Source organism: Pleurodeles waltl, chromosome 5, assembly GCF_031143425.1.
Source record: "Pleurodeles waltl isolate 20211129_DDA chromosome 5, aPleWal1.hap1.20221129, whole genome shotgun sequence".
NCBI lineage: Eukaryota > Metazoa > Chordata > Amphibia > Caudata > Salamandridae > Pleurodeles > Pleurodeles waltl.
In genome coordinates this window covers 1768981882-1769003190 of record NC_090444.1, presented here as the reverse complement: position 1 = coordinate 1769003190, position 21309 = coordinate 1768981882, and the positions used below count along the sequence as shown (strand labels likewise).

The 21309-nt window shown below is 44.2% G+C and overlaps 1 protein-coding gene across 1 annotated transcript in view; it reads left to right on the top strand.

Moving 5' to 3' along the window:
* DNAH14 (dynein axonemal heavy chain 14) overlaps nucleotides 1–21309 on the top strand; it is a 923784-nt gene that overhangs the window by 710864 nt on the left and 191611 nt on the right. Inside the window, exon 63 of the mRNA XM_069236199.1 lies at nucleotides 88–219. Coding sequence (XP_069092300.1) covers nucleotides 88–219 — 132 coding nt within the window. The remainder of the gene's footprint in view (nucleotides 1–87; nucleotides 220–21309) is intronic.

Sequence of the window (21309 nt, the reverse complement as noted above, 5' to 3'; positions counted from 1 at the left end):
ACATCTTACATTTGCCCTGTGGTCTTAAAAATTATAGCCAAACAGATGTTTGTACATTGGAAAATAAACTGTATCTTTCCATTTTAGGTGTTTCAGCAATTGAAAAGATTTTCAAAAACCCCTGATTTTAATCCATATAAAGTGGGTATGGTGTCCACCGCCTGCCGCTCGTTGTGTCAATGGGTTTTAGCACTAGAGCATTACCATGAGGTGCAAAAGGTAAGTTTGTGTAGAAATGCAATGTATTTGACTTTTACCTTTATAGTTTACATTCATTCTTACTTGTTAATAAGTGTCAGAACCTTTCCGCTGTGCATGTGCACATGTGATGTAGGTACCGTCACATGTTTTCAGGTGATGTGCAATTGATTCGGGGTGTCACGTGATCAGCAGCTAATACACCATCATAGAAGATTGTTGATCAAGAAAACATAATACACGTACATCACATGGGTGCCAGGAATGAACTTGCTTTTTCCTGTCAGGGGTTCCAAGATGGGGGACCAACCCAAACACTCCCCCATACTGCTGCACCACATTCTGGATTCCATCAGACAATCTATCTGTACTGATAACTAAGATCAAGGATGCTGGTGAGGACGAGAAATGTGTTAGGACAACGCATATTAAAAATTTCTCTTTCCAACTAAATTTACTCTTGCAGCTTTAGAGGAATAAAGAAAATTTGCTCCATGTGATTAGACTCTGAAAAACATTGGCAGTCAAATTAATCCATGTGCTATTTAATTGAATCCCCAGTTTATAATTACAGATTGCACTTCTTGTTTGTATGCATATTTTGTCACAACAGAGAGTTGGCAACCTCCATTCACCAGTAAGGCCATACAGTTGATCATTTGGGTGTTGTTTTACATACTTGATTTATAGGCAGTTGGGGACAATACTACCTTTCTCTGCCATTGGTTGCCTACAAATGAGATGAAAGAAGCAAGACTGGAAAGGCACCTGCCTGACATTTTCAGTCATTTTCAGACTTTGTCAATTGTATAAAAATCTAATTAAAATCATAGTTTTAGAATCTCAAAATTCACATGTTTTCACATGTAACAGAAAGTGCGTAAGAAAAAGAATGTGTTATGCCAGCTTGCACTTCTGGCTTTTTTCAGTCTCTAGAGTTATGATATCAGTAAGTGTTTTTAGGCCTTATGGACTTCACCAGTCAAACATGCCTCCCAATAATTCAATATTTTGTTAATTTGTTCTTAAAATTGCAGATCACAAGCACATGGAGTCTGATATTACTTGTGGTGTGATGTAGTTTAGATATGAGGTCTAAATATTTGCAGTACATTCAAATGACACACTTTGCCTCATTACAACATTGGCGGGACCGCCGTGCGGCCGCACTCCCACGTTGCCCATTTTGACATCCCCGCTAGGCCGCAACATGGGAGCCGGCTCCAAATGGAGCCGGCGGTGTTGCGGCCGTGCGACGGGTGCAGTTGCACCCGTCGCAAAAAGCCGCATGGGGCCCTGTCAGGGGGCCCCCGCACTGCCCATGCCAGTGGCATAGGCAGTGCAGCGGCCCCCAGGGGCCCCGCGACTCCCCGTACCGCCAGCCTTTTCCTGGTGGTTCAAACCGCCAGGAAAAGGCTGGCGGTAGGGGGACTCGTAATCCCCTGGGCAGCGCTGCTAGAGCGAATTACAACCGCCGGGGCCATTGTGGCGGGAAACCGCCGGCCCAGGCGGTGCGACCGCGATCCCTGGCAGCACCGCCAGCCTGTTGGCGGTGCTTACGTCATTTCAACCCTGGCGGTCCCGTACCGCCAGGGTTGAAATGACCCCCTAAGTCTGTAAGGGTTACTGTTGTGGAATGTGTACATGTTATGTTTCATATTTCACATGCGAACAAGAGCATTTTATAATGGACTATTGCATTTTAAATCTTTGTGGTTGAGGATTGTCTGTAGGTAGTTTGTTTTGATTTTCTTCTGGGAGTCACACTTCAGAGCTCCAAAGTGTAGCAACTTTAGCATCAGTTTGAGAGAGCCCCTTGACAAAGGACTCCATTTTGCTATCGCAAGTCAGAAAACATCTATAATCACTGGAAGCAATGCAAAAAGAGGTGTTCTGATTGTTTGTCTTATTTGGTCCTGTCTGAACCAGAGGTATTGCATATAGCATTTTAAACGAAGGGTGCCACATGTGTTTATCAAGCGATGTAGAACATACCTCGATTTTCTTTACGTACAATGACTAAAAATGTTCATAATTTACATAGATTGTGGCCAACTTTCACTTGTGCCTGGAGGCACCCACTAAGGTGAAGGAGATGAGCTCTTTGAGGAGGAAAATTGGGAAATTCAGTCATTGACTGTCTCATGACAGTAGCAAGTACACAAAGGAATAAGCCTTTGAACTCACTGAGGTGCCCTCCTTTGTGGTGAATACCAAGTCTACTCCTATTGATTTAGTCCTCCAGTGTAATGCTGAAGATTCCTTTTCAACATGGTGGTAATTCTGTGTTGAATCCGATCACAATCCTCTTCTTACATTAAGTCATGAATCCTATAAACAGTTATTTACTACAACGCACCAGTGAAATTTACAAGGGCTCAATCATGACCTGATTAAATCCACTATAAAACAGACAGTGGATCTACTCTGAAAGTATACTGTCCTCAGATGCAAGGCATTCTTCCCGGCCCCAAGACGTTGCAAATATATGACATTGTGATGAAACCAGAAGCACTGAACGTAACAAGGGTAGCTGCTGTAAGTAGGGCCCATGTCCAATCAAGATAATATAGTTGGGAGTGCCATATAGCAAAGAGAGGGTGTTTAGCAATGCTGGAAGGCTTGGAGAGTGAATGCACCGTAAGCATTGTTCCGAGCGGAGGTGATATCTGTTTATTTACACATGGAGTACACCTATAACACAGCAAGTCCAAGCTGATTTATACATGAACTTACCTCAGCTGTGGTTGTAGTCAGTCCCAGAGTTCTGGCTCCAACCCCTAATAGTGCCCATTTAGAAAATGTTCTGTAAATCAGACATCAGTTTCTACAGAGCAGTATCTCTTAGAAACACAGTATGCTTTTGTTTAGGTCTCAGAAGTGAGTGGAAGGTGTGTGTTTTGGTGGATGCAGCAGTGGGTGCTTTTGCTTTAACTTTATACAGGCTCCAGCAGGACAGCTTGTAGTGATTATACCAAGAGAAAGCAGTTTTGCTATAAAGGCAGCAACATACTTCAAAGACACTTTTTTTAACATCCAGCACGAACTTTACTCTCTACCTGTTGACCCGGCTATTATGATTAATTACTGCCCAACTGGTGTGTATTTATGGTTTGGAATGCTTTATTTCACATGGCGTCTGGGAGGTATAGAGCTGTGTTTGTATGTAGTGGTGTAATATGTTTGTTACAAGTGGGGAAGACATACAATTTGGTAAGTTTCATACATTAATATGGGTTATTCTATTATTATGTAATGGGATGAATAGTATCTTTTGCATTAAATGTTATAAAGGCAACTGTATGCCTGTTAAAACGTGTACAGGCTATCTGAAAGCGATTCTTTGTTTTTCTAGAGTCAAAAACAGGGTGGAGTCATTGAAGTCAATTAATTATACAGAAATTGTCAGTCATATGTCAGGAAATTAATAAACATGTGTTGTAGGACATAGGCAACACTAGGGTAATGCATGGCTCCCCAGTATTATATGTGTCTTCAGATGTACAGCCTATGGCCTTGTGAACACTGGTGTACAACTGATATTAACTCAAACATCATAGATTAGTTTCAGATAAAAACTCACAATAGGCAGAAATTATTCTTATCCCTGGTAACGTGCTATTAACATACTATGAAAGTGGTCTATTGATGAAAGGAAGGCCTACAGGATATCATGCACAGAAATGATTGCATTATTGAGAGGTACAGTCCCAAAGGCAACTTGTACGTTACAACCCAGCCACATGACAATGCCAGCAGTTTCATAGGTATCATAGATATTAACAAAATTATCCCCACGCCACATTACAATCCCTGCTACAATCTCAAAAGAGAGAAAGAGCAAACACACACAAAGAGAAAGCCACCAGGGATAAAGACTTGACAGGACAACAACCAACAGTCGTAATGTGGTTATGGACAAACAGGGGAACAGAAACTGTATGAATAATCAGATGCTTCTGTACCAGCAATACCAGTCACTCCCTAACCCACACTTTGAAGCAAATCCCACAGCCCGCATTTCAACAACAATAAGCATATGAAGCCAAAAAGGAAATCTCAGGCCTTAAGCACACCCCTAGTGCAACAAGTCACTCTTTATAATCAAACTGAACCACACAGTTGTGGGTCTATGCAGCAACAAAGCCAAGTGCCATTGAGCTGTGCATTTCATTGACATGAAACAGAAGAAACATGCATGGCCACTCAGCACTAGTTCCCATTAACCCAGAGTCTTTCTGTCATTCTTCAAGTCTACCAGCACTATCTAGAGCAGCATCCTTCTCCTCTGTCTTTTTGAGGTCTATGTCAGCATGACAAAAACAGATGGCAAAATCAAGTGTAATGAACTCTAATGTGGAAAAGTTACAATAAAGTAACACAAATAAATATGATAAAAAGCTGTCATCATGAAAAATTGAACCTGGGCAAAGGTATGCAGAGAGGCTGATGAAAAGGAAGCACCACGGTGATGCTCAGTCTGATGCCACGATGTGTAGCTTATTTTTCTGCTTAGAGGTAAGAGGAGACAGTAAGGGAACTGGTGGACCTGCTCTAAAAAGGGACATCGTTATACAGGTGTAAGACACCAGAAGGAAAACAGTAAGGAGATCAGATCTGCAGGTTAGTAGATAGGAGAGGTGAAAATGGTGGGAGCTGTGTGAGTGCTGCTGGTTCAGAGGACAGCAGTGTGGTTGTCGGATATACGGTACATCCCACTGTATAGAGAAAAAGTTACATTTATTAAAACATTGTTCTGGCATAAAACACATTTGTGAGGATGATTCCTCATTGACAATTTTGCCACAGCATAGTTTATCATCCACACATAGATCTGCTGTATTTTGATTTCCAATTGGATCTTTTATTATTTTCTCCATTTGTAAAAAATGGTTTAATATACCACAGGTGCCAGAAAAAAAGTTTTCCCAGCTTCAGTTTCAGCTTCCCAGGTTGTTCACAAAATATTTATTTTTTTACCATCCTATACATCATTTGCAACACTGTTTGATTTGATCTTTATCTGTTCCGTTTTCATTCAGAGTCAATGTTGTGACTAGTAACCTGGTTAAAAATTGTGATATAACTCATTATTTGTCAGTGATTATGTGTATCAAAACATGTATGTTGTTTCCAGATATTGCAGACTTGAAGTTAGTCTAAATAGTACAGAGAAGATTTTCCTCTAACACAAAAATTCTATATTTGTATTTCATCCCACTCATATTATCATTTTTCTCAACTGCCACACAATTTTACTGGCAAACAATCTAATTTTACTGAAGTTAAGACAACAAGGTGATTGATGGGGGGCGTGGCCAGGGTCCAATTGAGTAGGACGCGCTTCTGCTGGCTCCCACCCGGCAATCCCTGACCCATTAAAATCGTGTTCGCTCTTGGGGCTATCTAACTCTGAATGTCGAGAAGAGGGAGAAATCCTCTTAGGGACCCTGTACTGCCATTTGATAAAGTTTTGTTTTGACCAATGACTTTGTGTTTCACCACTGCGCATATTAGTTGCTCAATGTTCACCAGTAGCACATGGTATGTTTTGTTCAGTTTAGCCGCCTATGGGCTTTGACATGGCATTAGCCATTGCTTTCTGTATTCAGTTTAGCCGCCTATGGGCTTTGACATTGCATTAGTACCTATTGGCTTTGACATGGCATTAGCCATTACTTTCTGTATTCAGTTTAGCCGCCTATGGGCTTTGACATTGCATTAGCCATTACATTCTGTATTCTGCCTATTGGCTTTGACATGCTGTATCCAGTCTAGCCGCCTATTGGCTTTGACATTGCATGCCTATTGACTTTGACATGATGTATTCAGTTTAGCTGCCTATTGACTTTGACATGCTATTAGATATTCTGCCTATTGGCTTTGACATGATATCATATATTACATTTTGTATTCAGCTCCGCTGCCTATTGGCTTTGACATGATATTATATATTGCATTTTGTATTCAGCTCAGCTGCCTATTGGCTTTGACATGATATTATACATTGCATTTTGTATTCAGCTCAGCTGCCTATGGGCTTTGACATGATATTATACATTGCATTTTGTATTCAGCTTAGATGCCTATTGGCTTTGACATGACACTAGACATTGCATTTGATATTTAGGTTAGCTGCCTATCGCCTTTAACATGACATTGCATTTGATACTTAGGTTAGCTGCCTATTGCCTTTAACGTGGAGTTAGATCTTGCAGTTGAGAATCCAAGCTGTATTTTTCCAAGCTGTGTTTTTGCACCAGAGAACCAAGATGTTTTTCTCACAGTAGACTAGACATGATAAGAGAGAGTACATGGGTGTTGTTTTTCCTTCGCTTGAGCTTGGGAACAGGAGTAGTCTTGGAGACCTGGCCAGTCTCCAAAAGGCTTGCTCAGTTTCCCGGGTCTGAGAGGAGGGGGCACACCTTTGTAACAAATGTAACAGGCTGCAGAGAGTCAGATTCGAATCTGCCGGACCTCGTGCTGGAGCTTGGCGCCAGCTGCCAGCAATCCCGTGTGGGTAGATGAATCTCTCTTTCTCGCGGCTGACAGGGGTCATCAGCTTGCAGACCTTAGAAAGATGAAGCTGTAGATAATTCCCACACGGTGAAGTATTTGTTTTGCTTTGCATTCAATATCTTATAAATATAACCTGCTGTGTATATTGCAAACTGATATATTTTGTTTGATTAACGCGGACTTGAAAGCTACTAATTCGTCATTCATAAAATATTGTGGTTGGGGAAGAATTAACAACAATAAAAGTCTTCTTTGACCTCACAAGTGCATTTCTGTTGTGTTATGTTAGTGCTTAGAAACTAAATAAGAGGAAAGCACTACAGACCCTGACACTGGGGGGACCCAATCGCTGCAGCGCACCAGGATGGCACCTCAGGGTCGCGGGATAAACGGCCACAAGGAGACCAAAATGGCGGCAGAACAAGGGGCCTGATCCTCTGACCTGACAGCCACCTCCACAGCAATACGGAGTAGGGGCAAAGCCTGGGAAGGTCATTGTAAGACAGAGACAGCCTGAGGAGCCCCCGGGACATGAGCACAGGCCCACAGACGGAGCCAGGAGCCTGTGATCGGGCGGAGGCACGGAGGTCTAACATGGCGGCTGCCAGACTGTGGAGAGCGCAGTAGCTTGGCAGGCCGCACCTACCAATTGCTGCGGACGGATAGCAGAGCTCTGGCAACCTGGCAGTGGTCCCCCGGACCCTCCCCCCAGCTGCAAACTCCTGAGGTGAGCTCTGATGGCCAGGTGGGAGGCGGACCCGGGAGCGCCCCAGAGATCATGCTGGCAGAGGGCCCAGGGGACTTTGTGCTAACTGGTGCCTGGGAGACACCGCTGTGCGCCGGGCAACCCTGCTGATCCCTGGTGGAGCCTGGGGGCCGTGTGGGTGAAGGAAAAGACATGCTTGTGGTGCACCACGAGGTGGTGGGGACCACCTAGAATAGTGTGGGGAGCAAGGGGGCCACACCTTCCCCACTAGCAATGGAAAGCTGGACATGGAAACCACCACCCATGAGACCTGGTAGATGTCCCTAGAGTGACGTGGCGGAGCCGATGAACAGGGCGGCCCTGGACAGGACAGGATTGTGAGAGGGAAGAGAAAGAGGTGCCTCCCCCCCGGACCTGTTTGACTGAGGCCTGCTGAACAGAGCAAAGCGCCAGCCTGGCACATTAGGAACTGCAGGGAACGGTGGGGCCGGCGAGAGGCTGCTGAGCCCTTCTGGGCCTGCATCTTCCTGGATGAGAACTGTGTAGGGGAGCTGACGATCTCTGCACTGAGAGGGGGCAGAAAACCTTGAAAGGGGTTGTGCGAAGACACATTGACACAAGCTTGGATGCTTTTTGAGACTCCAGGAGCAGGTGAATGGGAGGGAGCGCAAAGGTGGACATCGCTTTGAGGAATACTGGCCACTGGATAGGCAGAGGCCTACCCCTCACTGGCCTGAGCGTTGAAACTTGCCCTCACGCCTCATTGGGGAAGGTGGCCAGGAAGAGGGAAACCAACCTTGGCTCACAGACTACGAGACCATCGGCCCAAGATATAGCTCCCGATAGGGACACGCCCTCAGAACCCACTCTACATAACATATTCCAGGCTGTTACAACCACTAGAGAAGTACTGGAAACTAAAATTGACATGTTGGGCGTGGACCTAGGCCTCTTGCGGGATGACCACAGGCGTCTGGCTGAGCAAATGACCACAACGGAACGGACACGGTCAGACCTACACCCACATGTAGCTGAGATGGGAGCTGAAATGGCAGCTTTGGAAGCTAACATAAAAGTACTCAAGTCCCGCGCAGAAGATGGAGAGAGCAGATCGTGCAGGATTAACATCTGAATCATGGTCATACCGGAGCAAACGGAAGCCAGAGACCCATTAACATTCCTAGAAAACTGGTTATGTGAAGCGGTGGTGCCGGAGGGTCTTTCTCCCTTCTATACTCTAAAGCGAGCTTGTAGGATTCCATGCTGACCTCTAATGTCCATGGCGCACCCGAGGCCGATAGTAGCAAGGCTGCAGAATTGCAAGGACTGTGATCATATATTAGCCTGTGCCCAGGCAAAGGGTGTTATCTGAATAGATAATCAGAAGATCATAATTTTCCCACACTTCACTAAGGCTGTCCAAAAACATCGCGCATCGTTCACGGAGGCCAAGCATCGACTTCAGCAATTAGGATTCAAATAAGCCATGTTATTCCCGGCATGTCTGCGAGTAGTCTCACTGGAGGGCATGTAATTCCACACACCTCAGGAGGTTTGGAGGTGGCTGGATCCACATACCCACGCTGGACACAGTGGTGAAACGCCAGGAAGAGCAAGACCATCAAGGAAGAATGGAAAGAGGCGCAGGCTATTTCCATATTTCCAGGTGGTCTTGCCCCGTCAGGGTAGTAAGTTCAGAGGGCTCAACAGAGAGCAGTACAGGAGGTGACGGCACTGAGCAGGGTGGACAGATCTCGCCCTCCCTACTGACAGGGAAGGACTCCTGCCACTCCAGCAACTCCAGTGTGGACAGTATCCCTGGACTAAAGGATGATGATCTCCCCAAGATCACACCACGCACAGCAGATGACCTCTTCTAGGGACGGGTCCCAGATAAATCGCAGGGCCACTGAGGCAGAGTGTCTTGCAAAATGGGTTGTGACGTCTGTGACCCTTTGCCTTCCCAAGATGAAATTAGTACTATGCAAGGGGTGGGGAACCTTGAGAATTGACCCTGGGCCTGCCAACACTCCTTGTCGACCATGATAGAACAAACTCCGTCGTCAGTATATGGGCCAACTCGTTTGTAAAATGCTAGGGATGGGCATATTAATCCTCATAGGTAATGCGGGGAGGAGCAGGTGGGGCAAGTGTGATAGACTAGTGGCTTGCTAGGAACGGGCACGGCGTGAACGTTCCTATTGTTGCTTAACTGCTTGTTTATTATTTACCTGCTTCTCCTGGGGAGGGTGAGTTTTTGGAAATCTTATCAGTTGTGGTGAATCCATAAAATGTAGGTGTCCTATAATGTGGATGAAGGGACAGACAGCGGAAGAAGGCGAACGCAGGATGCGTCTAGATATAAGTCACTATCATTATACCATGACAACCCCTGTACCATATAAAATCATAACCTGGAATATCGTAGGGATGTGCTGTTTGACAAGGAGGTATAAGATATACTCCTACCTGCAACACAGAAAAGTGCATTTCACTCTTGTTCAGGAAACACACCTAACCTAAGCAGAAGGGTTAGCATTACAGTGCAGATGGAGGGGACAGCTCTTTTATATGGGTTACTCAGCATACGTACGAGGTGTCCTTATATGGGTTAGAGCAGGAGTTTCCTTCCAGCCCACCAGGCAGGTTGTGGTTCCCAATGGATGATATGTTGTAGTACTAGGATGTTTGGATGGCCGCAACATCATGCTAGGCAGCATTTATGGCCCTAATGTTGGCCAGTAGGAGTTCTTTGACAACCTCTCACGTAAACTGTCCCCGTATTTAATGGGCCTGGTCATCTTGGGTGGAGACTACAACTGTGTGTCGGACCTAGAGATGGACCGCTCTCACCCCCCGTTTTGGGAGGAACCTGCCACATGCATATCCCCGGAGTTTGTGTGCTGCCAGCAAACGTAGGAACTGCTAGACTCCTGGAGGCAGCAACGCCCACAGGAGCATGACTACTCCTTCTCTAGTCTCCATGATTTACATGTAAGCCTAAGATTCCTTCCTTTGCACCTCCGACGTGCGTGCATTGGTAGGGAATACAGAGTATTTATTCCGTACCATCTCTGATCATAATCTCCTATTGATGGGATTGCAGTGGGAAAGGAGCCATCCTGCGACACCCGTGTTGCGATTGTGCCCAGACTCCTTAGATGATCAGGTCTTTAGAGACCGAATTGCAACAAGCATGCAACAATATTTTGAGGAGAATGCAGAAACTGCAGAATCCCCCCTATCAGAGTGGGCTGCTTTCAAGGTGGTACTCAGGGGGTGCTGCATCTCGGAAAAAGTTGGAATCTGGCACACATTACTGAGGGAGACCCTGGACAAGGAGAAATCCCTTAGATTGCTGGAAAAGTGTTGCCCGGGGCATCCGGAGGCCCAATCAGATCTCCTTGAGGCACGGGAGACTGTGGCAGCAGCAGTCGAAAGACCACAATGCTTTGATTATCACAACTACATGAAACGGGCCCACACAGAATGCAATCATACGGTTTTGCTCCTAGCTCGGTTAGCCAACCCAGCTAAATGAGGATCAATTATAGTGGAACTGCCCACTGTTGATGGCCGTCCACTGTACCAGCAGAAATTCCATGACTGCTAAGCTAAATTATATAGCGGGTTGTAGACCCCTCTGGGTTGCGACTGACCAAATTCCTGGAGCTGCTGCACTTACCAACTCTCTTACAAGAAAATGCATATAGGCTTGTAGAGGCAATCACCCTCCAGGAGGTTAAAGCGGCCAAAAAAAGCTATGGCTAGGAATAAAATACATGGGACGAACTGGCTGCCCATAGAGCTTTACGCCACATACTCGGAGACATTGGCCCCTAAACTGGTGGACATGTATAATGCAACCAAAAATGAAGGGCTCCTGCCACGGTCCACTTGGGAGGCCCTCATTGTCCCTCTATTGAAACCAGGAAAGGAGCCACATGACAAGAGAGCCTGTAGACCGCTCTCCATGTTGAACACTGATTATAAAATACTCAGTAGAATCTTAGCCACTTGTCTCTTTCCCCACATGCCACCTCTTATACATCAGAATCAAGCAGGCTTTATCCCGGGGCGCAATAAGGCCCATAACATCAGACGGTTGTGCATGATCCTAGGGACCATAAATAGAGAAGCGGGGAGGCCGGCGATACTAGCAATTGATATCGAAAAGGCCTTTGATAGTTTGGAAAGGCACTTTCAGGATGGAGTCATGGAGAGGATGGGCCTTGTGGAGGGCTTCATGGTTTGACGTGCCTGCTGTATGCTAGCCCGATGGAAAGAGTCCACACTGGGCGATCAATATTAGGTAGGTGGGCAGTAGAAAGGGTGACCAGGCAGGGCTGCCCTTTCTCCCCACTGCTTTTTGCATTAGCAGTGGAACCCTTGGCCAGCTGGGCCCACACCAGCGATGTCTACCAAGGCCTGACGGCAGGAGATTGAGCACACCACATAGTGTAATATGTGGACAACCTGCTTCTGTTCCTTCGGGATGACCAAGAGGCCCTAGGCGGAGCCCGTGAGATGCTAGATCACTATGGATCCCTATCAAGGCTCTGAGTAAACTGGAGCAAGTCCTGCCTGTTCCCAATTCATAACTCAGAGCAGCCCCCAGAGGACTTGGGCCCCCTGCTATGGGAACCTAACTCCTTCCAATATTTGGGAGTCCACGTGTATCATGACCTGGAAGACTTGCTGGAAGGAAATATAGGCAAGGTGATTGGGTACCTTAGGATGATGCTGCACTGTCCAATGGAGGCCGAATCGCCCTGCTAAAGATGGTGTCGCTGCCCCGCATGCTGTACCTCCTCACAACACTCCTGGTCTGGATACCTGCTTCCTACTTTTGAGATATTGACAAGATTATTACTGGCTTTATATGGGGCCAGAGCAGGCGTAGAGTAGCAGTGGTCACGATGCAGCATCCAGTGATGGAGGGAGGACTGGCGGTCCCGGATTACAAGGCCTACTACCTGGTAGCGCATCTACAATGGCTTAAGCAATGGGTAGCCAGTAGACAGAGGCCGAACGTTGAAGTCTTGCTATTAACCCCAGAAGAGTCTCGACTGACCTGGGCTCTACTCAGCCTCCCCCTGCTGAGAGCCAAAGATACCATTGAGTTCCAAGTAATACGACGGTGCTGGACCCGCAGCCTCAAAAAGGCACAGACCCGTGTTCCCTACTCACCAGACATTCCCCTCTAATACCTTGAGGTATTGCCTCATGGAGGGCCGTCGCAGGGACCTGCATCATGGCAGAAGCAGGGATAACTACACTTGGTGCCCTCTTCAAGGAGGGAGTGCTCCTTTCCTTCGACGTACTACATCTAACGTATGACCTGCCCCAGGGACACTTTCTCTTAATCAGTGTGGTTATTGCAGCTGTTTGTAAGCACTGGTGATCCGGGGTAGTTAAACCACCGAAAGCTGCTCACCTTCAATATATACTCACAGCAGCAGGCAGATCAGGTTAGTCACCTGCCTTCAGAAAAGATATCGGGGGGGTCTCCAGAACGAGCTGCTGACCCTGAAAGGCAAATGGGAGGAGGATCTGGAACTGGCTTATTCATTTCTATGTACTACACAGGGCATACCTCACCCCGGGAGACTCAGTAGGTATTTCTCACATACAAAACATGCATACCCACGCTGTGGTGAGATAGGGGCAGAATTCCATCATATGTTCTGGAGTTGCCCTGAACTCGCTAATTACGGGGGTGCATCATGGAAATGCTAACTGATAGCATAGAGCATGAGGTCCACTATCAGGCCCAACACTGCCTATTGGGGATTGTTCCCCCACACGGCAAAGATTAAAGTTACTAGCCGCTTCCAGGATCTGGCATTCGTCCTAACTAAGAGGGAGATCGCGAGGCACTGGAAAAATCCAAGCGGCTCTAGCTTACAAACATGGAAACAGGAGTTTGAGAAATGGGCAGACTTTGAGGCAGAGGGGAGGCTCCAGGACGCGAAACAAGGGAAGCGGTCCATGGGAGCAGTGCGGGCCTGGAGGGCATTAATAGACTCCCTGAGGGACTCGGAGGAGCACCTGCAGGAAGAGTACTGAAAATTTCCACCAATGAGATGCTGAACAAGATATGCGTAAGGGGACTCTGGGTGATCGTGGTTTCCTGGGACTGAGCATACCCCCATATAGCGGTACCTTACACACGCGAAACAGATCGTAGAGCTGATTCATACTACAAGACTATAGGATGCTCCATGGAGAGAGAGGCAGAAGGGATGTTGTGGGACTGTTAAATACGAATTCAGGATGGCCTTCTATGACATGTTAAAACTGATGAATGGTGTGATCCTGAATGGATGGCTGATTAACTAAGGCATGGCCACCGAAGGACTTTGTAAAAAAAAAAAAAAAAAAAGCTTTCTCGATACCGCACAAGAAATGTCACTAGTATGTATGTAGGTGCAACTGTGATGCTGTTGGAATGCATGTTATGTCCTTCCTGAAACTCAATAAAATGTTGCTAAAAAAAAAAAGTGATTGATAACCCAAGGTTAGGAGTAACTGAAAACTTAGATCAGACTTTAGGGTTTGGCTAAAGACTAGGTAAGGGCTAGAGTAAGGTTAGGGTTAGAGTTAGTTTTAGGTGAGAGTTTGTCCAGGTTAAAGTGAGAATTCGGACCAGAGCAGGGAAATTGTTAGGGTCAACATTAGGGGGTGAGTTGTGTGATTTTAGATACAGAAAAATAATAGGGTTTAATTTGGGTTAGGCTAGGGGTTAGGGGCAGTCAATTAAACGTGTCTAAAAATGAGAAAATGTATATTACTACGGCTGATAGTTTCAATGAGATCGTCATTGCAGTGCAAAGAATAGTAAAATCTGACTTTTTTATTAAAAAGTTTTTCAATAAAAAAAATGTCAAATGTACTTAGATGAAATAACATTGAATAAATAAAACTATACCCTGGTCTAAAACAACATGGCTTTTAATGATGTCGTACTTTTTATGGTAGCTGTTCAATTTACTGAAGTCTGTTTCTGTCTGCTCAAAGCAAGCTGTACAGTTCTTGGTGTGCTATGAGATGCATTTGTGGGAAACATTTCAATGCAACTACTCCTCCGAATGAATTCTTAAGTCTTGGAGAGTCCTCTAAATGTCCTTGCAAGTACAGATGTGAATAGGGTTTACAATGACCAAATGAGAATTTCTTTAATCAGTTTTTGTCCAAATTGAGAAACTTCAGTTAACCTAGGTGTTGAGTGTAATTTCCCTTATTTGGTTTTGGCCAAGCATACAAAGTCAATGTTTTTTCAGTTTTTAGAATGCCTTTAGTGGAATTTTGCTGATCCAGTTTCTAAAAAGATTGATGAATCTAGTTTGGGACTTTAATAGAATGCATGTGAATGCATTGCTTCGATTGAGGTTCAGTGACACTTTCAACTTTTGGGATTATATGTAGGTAGCTATCCGGGAGCATGTGTAAAAGGTTTGCCCCGTCAAAAATAAATTTGACATTTGAGTTGGGAAGTTAATTTTGCATACATAGGCATTATTATTCGTTAATTACACTAAACTGCAAGAACAGTGTGAAACCGTTTACCATTACTTTTTTTAATTATTTTTGTGCATACAATGGCAAATAGTTTGTATTTAGAATGTGAATCAGGTTTGTTTCTGGACCATTGGAATCTTACTACCCAACTTGTGAAATCCACTCATAAAAGGTGGGAAAACGTGTCTATTCTGCCTTTCAAGCATACAAAATTATTTCTTGGATCAAATTTTACTGTACGTCAGACAGCTGCATAAAACCAAAATTCTGCATTTTGATTGTTTTGTAGTCGAAGAATTGTCTGGTCAGAAATTGTAACAACTCTGACTTACTCTATAGTGATTTAACACTATGGAATAAACTAGCAAACTGAAAGACTACTGTTTGGGCTCTCAATGACCCATAACTGACCGTTCTAACCCTCCTTATACCTTTCGCTCATGTTTTAAACTGACTAATCTCTTGCTGGAAACCAGTTTTAACAAGCACTAGCAAAGCCAATAGGTCTCGCCTATACAAGAGCTACTGGCTTTACCAGTATGTTTTAACCATGCTGTGCACTAGCGTGGCTGCTGAATCATGGCTAAAAGTTAGTGGCATGGAGAAGAGTGGCATGGAGTGTTGTATAGTGGAATGGCTAAGAGTGGAGTAGAGTGTTGTAGATTGGAGTGGCTGAGAGTGTTGTGTATTGGAGTGGCATAGTGTGGAGTTGCGTGGAGTAGCCTACACTGGAGTGGCACAGAGTAGAGTGAACTGGTCCAGAGTGTATTGTAATGGTGGAGGAGAGTATAGTGACGTAGAGTGCAGTAGTGTACAATGCAGCATCTTAGAATGCAAAGGCTCATATAACAGTGGTGCATAGTAGAGTGCAGTGGAGTGACCGAGTGGAGTGGCTCAGAGTGGAGTAGCACAGAGCGGAGTGGCGTAGAGTAGCATAAAGTAAAGTGGTGCAGATTACAGTAGAGTAGAGTGGCATAGAGTGCCGTGGCATAATGTACAGTAGCAAAGAGTAGAGTGTCATAGAGTGGCGCGGAGTGGAGTGGCATAGAGTTGAGTGATGCAGTGGCGCACAGTAGAGTCAAGTGGCATAGAGTTCAGTGGTGCAGAGTAGAGTAGCATAGAGTGGTGCAGAGTAGAGTACAGTGCCATACAGTGTAGTGGCAGAGTGCATTGGCATAGAGTGGAGTAGCATAGAGTGGAGCAGTGCAGAGTAGATTGCCATAGAGTTCAGTGGTGGAAAATGCAGTCTTGCAGAGTCGAGTGTTAGAGTGCAGTGGAGAAGAGTGGAGTAGACTGGGGTAGAGAGCAGTGGCATAGAGTACAATGATGCAGAGTAGAGTGCTGTGGTGTGGAGTGCAATTGTGGAGAGAGCATTGGCGTACAGTGCAGTGGTAAAGAGTAGAGTGGCATAGAGTGAAGTGGCTTAGAGTGGAGTGGTGCAGGGTAGAGTACAGATGTGTAGAGTGGCATAAAGAGGAGTGGTATAGAGTGCAGTGGAGCAGAGTAGAATAGAGTGGCGTACAGTGGATTGGCATAGAGTGCGGGGGCATAGAGTGCAGTGTTGCAAAAAGTGAAATGTTGCAGAGTACCTTAGAGTACAGAGGCACAGAGTGGAGTTGTTGCAGAGCAGATTGGTAGTAGGAGTGGTGTTGGGTGTAGAGTGGTGAAGAATGTATTGGCAGAGACTAGTGTGTTACAGGGTAGAGTAGAGGGGCGTAGCGTGAAGTGGCATAGAGTGCAGTGGCGTAGAGTGAAGTAGTGCAGAGTGCAGTGGTTTGGAGTAGTGTAAAGTGGAGTGGCACTGAGTGGAGTATTCATGGTGTGGTAGCACACTATCATTACAGGCAACACATTTTCAATTGAAATGACCATTACATTATCACAGGCATACAGTTTAAAAAAAAAAAAAACTATACAATGCACAAACGAGAATGTGTGGAAATTGCACACCTAGTTTGATTTGTTTTGAGCATATTAAAGTTTTTGTTTCTAACACACTTCATGAATAACAAAAATGTGCTTCATATGTGCGTTAATAATTCTGATATATTCTGAAATACTTAGAGTTCATTTAAATGTTATTGTGTGCTAGAAGAAAACGTTTTCATACCCCGAATATCCAGCAAGATTATCACATAAATCATCTCACTTTGAAGTCAGATAAAGAAAAGGAAACAAGCGACCTCAGAAGATAGAGCCTGACATTTCACCTCAGTCTTTGAATTCACAGCAAATGTGACCAGATAAGAAAAAGATGACCTGTGCTGGAAAAAAAATCAGCTTCTTACCCCAAGTATCCAGAAAGATTATCACATTCATCCTGTCACTTTGAAGTGAGAGAAAGTAAAGTATACAAGTACCCTTGGAAGACAGAACCTGGCGTATGATCTCGGTCTTTGACTGTACAGCGAACGTGATGAGATAAGAACAATATTTACAGGCCTGTTTACAGAAAGGGAGCTCTCAGAAGGATACTGGTAAATAAGGTTTTGACAACGGGAGGGTCGAAGTTTTCCTGGAGAGCCTAACCTACCAAACGGAAAGCAAGAAATAAGTGAGTTACAAACCACAAAACCAATGGCCAGCAATGAGCAGAATGCATTCCCAGATCAACTTTCTGAAACACTCCAAGATGTCTTTTGCATACCAGACAGCTGTGCTTTCTGGTAGGCTGAAACCTAACAAGATGCCTGCCACATACCTGACAGCTGCGCTGTCTGTTAGGTTGCAACCTAAAAATGGTTGTAAATGAACCACCAAAAGTAATAAAGTACTGTTATCCTTCATATAACCTTCCAACTTTTATAGTACATAGAGAAACACAGCTCATAAAAACAAGCATTGACAATGGCAATATATTTGGCTTTCCTATAGTGAATGTACAAGTCAACACCACTACAGGCATAGATGTATGCACAGAGACTACACTAACAAGCAGAACATACAGTTATGCGTGTACTCACAACACAGATTGGCCCACAGTTACTCACACATAATACATCCATGCACTGCACAGACATTGCATGCAGGTATCCATACATTTAGGGGCAAACACACATGTATGTGTGGTCTCTGCTAGTACATATGTCTTCTATGTGTCAGTTAATGATTCCTGTGCATGACGGTGCGTATGTTCTCTGTGCACGTATATCTGCATGTGATGTCGAAACTGCATGCCTAATATAAAGACCAGATGTATTAAGTTTTTCCAATGCTTGTTATATCAATACTTTCTTCATATGCTCTTGCTTTGAACTTTGTTAAGTTGAGGTTCACTCTGGCGTGAATAAGCTCACCTCTGAATGGGGCTCCTATATGGTTGTAAGAATATGTTCCAGCCTCTCCTATAACTCCTTTACTTACTGGGACTGTGGGCACCTTTGATGATCTCAGAAGAAATTGTCTCCTGAGCTACCTAAGAGAGGCATCTTGACTCACCTACCACGTTTCCTTCTCTTGTAGAGGATAAGAAATAAAAAAAATGTTGATATGCCGTATTCTAGACACCTCAGAAATTACCCCAAAACTTATGTAAAGTCAAATATGTTGCAATACAACGTAGAAATTTTTTTCTGCAGCTGTGTAGTCTTAACAATTTGATAACCGTGCACAGTCTGCACCTGCACTTTATTGCATTCAATGATTCATACATCTGTTATACGTGTTATGGCAAATATGCGACTGTCCAGCCAAAAACAAAAAAACAGATAATAGTACACATTATAGAATAATACCACGGACCACTGCCTACTCTTAAAAAAATGAAAAGAAAACATTACATTTTTCTTTTTTAAACGCGGCCCATTTTCCTTTAAGGAAAACGGGCTGCGTTGAAAAAAAAAAAGGATTGCTTTATTTAAAAGCAGTCACAGACATGGTGGTCTGCCGAGCCCAACAGACCACCATCCCTGGGATTGTAGCCATTCGCAATGGGCCGCAAATTGCGACCTACCTCATGAATATTAATGAGGTAGGTCCATTTGCAAGCCCTTGTGAATCGCTATATGAAACTCCTGGAGTTTCATACTTTACAATAACGATTTTAATTGCGATTCGCAAAAAATCACAATTTGATAATCACTACTAGAAAGAATGATACATCTGGCCCTAAATACTTTCATGCACTTTACCTTTACTGTACGTTAAAATGATCACTTCTCTTACCAGCTAAATATAAGGTTTCTGTGCAATGTTACCATCAAGAAACTCATAACAAAGGAAATTATAGGAGGCTAGAGAGAACTGGCCAGATTTTCTAAATGCAGGGTGTGTGCCTTTGCATTGCCATTAACTTTGTCTCCCACATCTGAGCTTTTATTGTAATGTATTAAACCCCTTGCTACTCCCTCACCCCTACCCATCCCTTGAGCCTAAAATCATCTTACTACTTATGTTGCCACTATCTATTCCTGAATCCCAAACATGCCTTACCAAACGTTACTCATCCCCCTTCCTTAAGCCTAAAAACCCTTAGTACTATGACTACCAAACCCTGAACCTTAAAGATTCTTTACTACCCTTTGCTTTTACTAGTCCCTTACACCTAAAAACCCCTTACCACCCTTTACTCCTAACCATCCCTTAAACATAATAAACGCCCAATACCTTTTTTAACATAAGTAATCTTTTCTAATTACATTCAACATCCCATTAAAAGCATCTACCACCTACAATTGAAATTACTTCTAATTTTGAGAGAAAACAGAGAGATATATTATTAAGGTGTATATTAGGAATTCTTAAACACTGACTCCATCAATGCCTCCACTATCCAAGAGGAGGGACTGCAAGCACATGAAGGTCCAGCATAGGTGCTCCCAAAAAAATCTAATTATCAAAAAAGGAATATGCAGTTCCTACGTGAAAGAGAATGTCCCAATGAACAGATCAGCTGTGAACTGAGGGATCAGGTGGGGGCATCTGACTACTCAGAAGCAAGAGCCCTCAGACACCCAGATGGGGGCATTGCTTCATCATTGAGCCGGCACTGCACTGCCCAACAGGCCCCGCAGATGGGCTCTTGGCCAGAGGTCTTTTGTTTTTTGCCGTGTGGGAAGTGTAAGTGCTCTCATTGTAGATTGGTATGGATGTAAGTGGGTTAAAATAGACTAAGTTATACCCTAGCAATTGTAATATGTGGGTCTTCTTGTCTAGGTTAAAACCTATAATAATGATGGCTAGAAACAGAAATAATGGTCTGTCCCAGATCAAAATGTGGTATATAAATGGGTCATCATCTTTCTTGCTGTAGGTAATTGCTTTTGATCAATGGCAATTCATCAGGACTGAGGGACCTAGTCTACACAGTGGTTGGGGAAAATGTAAACTGTTGGTGGGTAGTGCGCTCTTTCAGCTCTTTAGGTTAAGGAAAGCCGCTTACCTTTGAAATTAAAATAACAGGTATTTGCTGACCCCATTTTATCAATATGCCCTACTGAAATTCTCTTGTGTAATGTGCTTTTCCATTCAGGAATGACCTTGCATTCGATGAAATAAAGCAGTTGTGTTACAGAAGTGTGTATTTTAATATACATGATATTTTATATATATATATATATATATATATATATGTTGGAAAATGGGTTATTGGTAAGGGCAGGTAGGTACCTACACCTAGCAACAAGCCACTAACCTCCACTTAGGTCCAGTTAGGTCTCAGTAAATTAACCCCAGCTCAACCCTTGGTAGCTTGGCAACGAGCGTCAAGGCTTAACTTAGGAGACAGTGTGTAAAGCATTCAAATATCACAAAACAGTAATTAAATAAAACACAGGAACCAGTTTAAAAATCCAAAACCAATTTATAAAAATAGTTTATATTTTTATCTTTAAAATGACACCAAAACTAATAAAATCGGATAAAGGGAACCGGAGATATGAATTTTTAGAGAATTATTATTTTTCTAGCGCTTAGAAACAAAAAGCGCCAATCGGGTCATCTGGTTGAACCTCGACCGGGGCAAAGTCAAACTTTTAGGCCGACCGCGATGGAGCCCTGCTCGGCTACAGGTCGCGGGAGGCCTCGGTTAAAAAGTTACCTTCTGACTTAGTCTTTATTTTGAAGATTTTCTTCAGCGGGACGAACCTGCCAGTCCTATCCGACCTCCTGGAGCCCTTCTCCGGATACGCGATGCTGGATTCCTCGGTGGAGATTTTTACCTTCGGACTTAGTCGTTTTTTCGAGGTGAAAATCCTTCGACCGGGGTAAACCTGGATCTTGATCCGACGTCCATGGAGCCCTTCTCGGATACGATGGCTGGGAGGTCCCGGTCAACTTTTTACCTTCGGACTTAGTCTCTTTTTCTGAGATTTTTCTTTACCGGGACGAACCACCAAATCAGGCCGGGTCGCGGTTGAGGCAAGCCG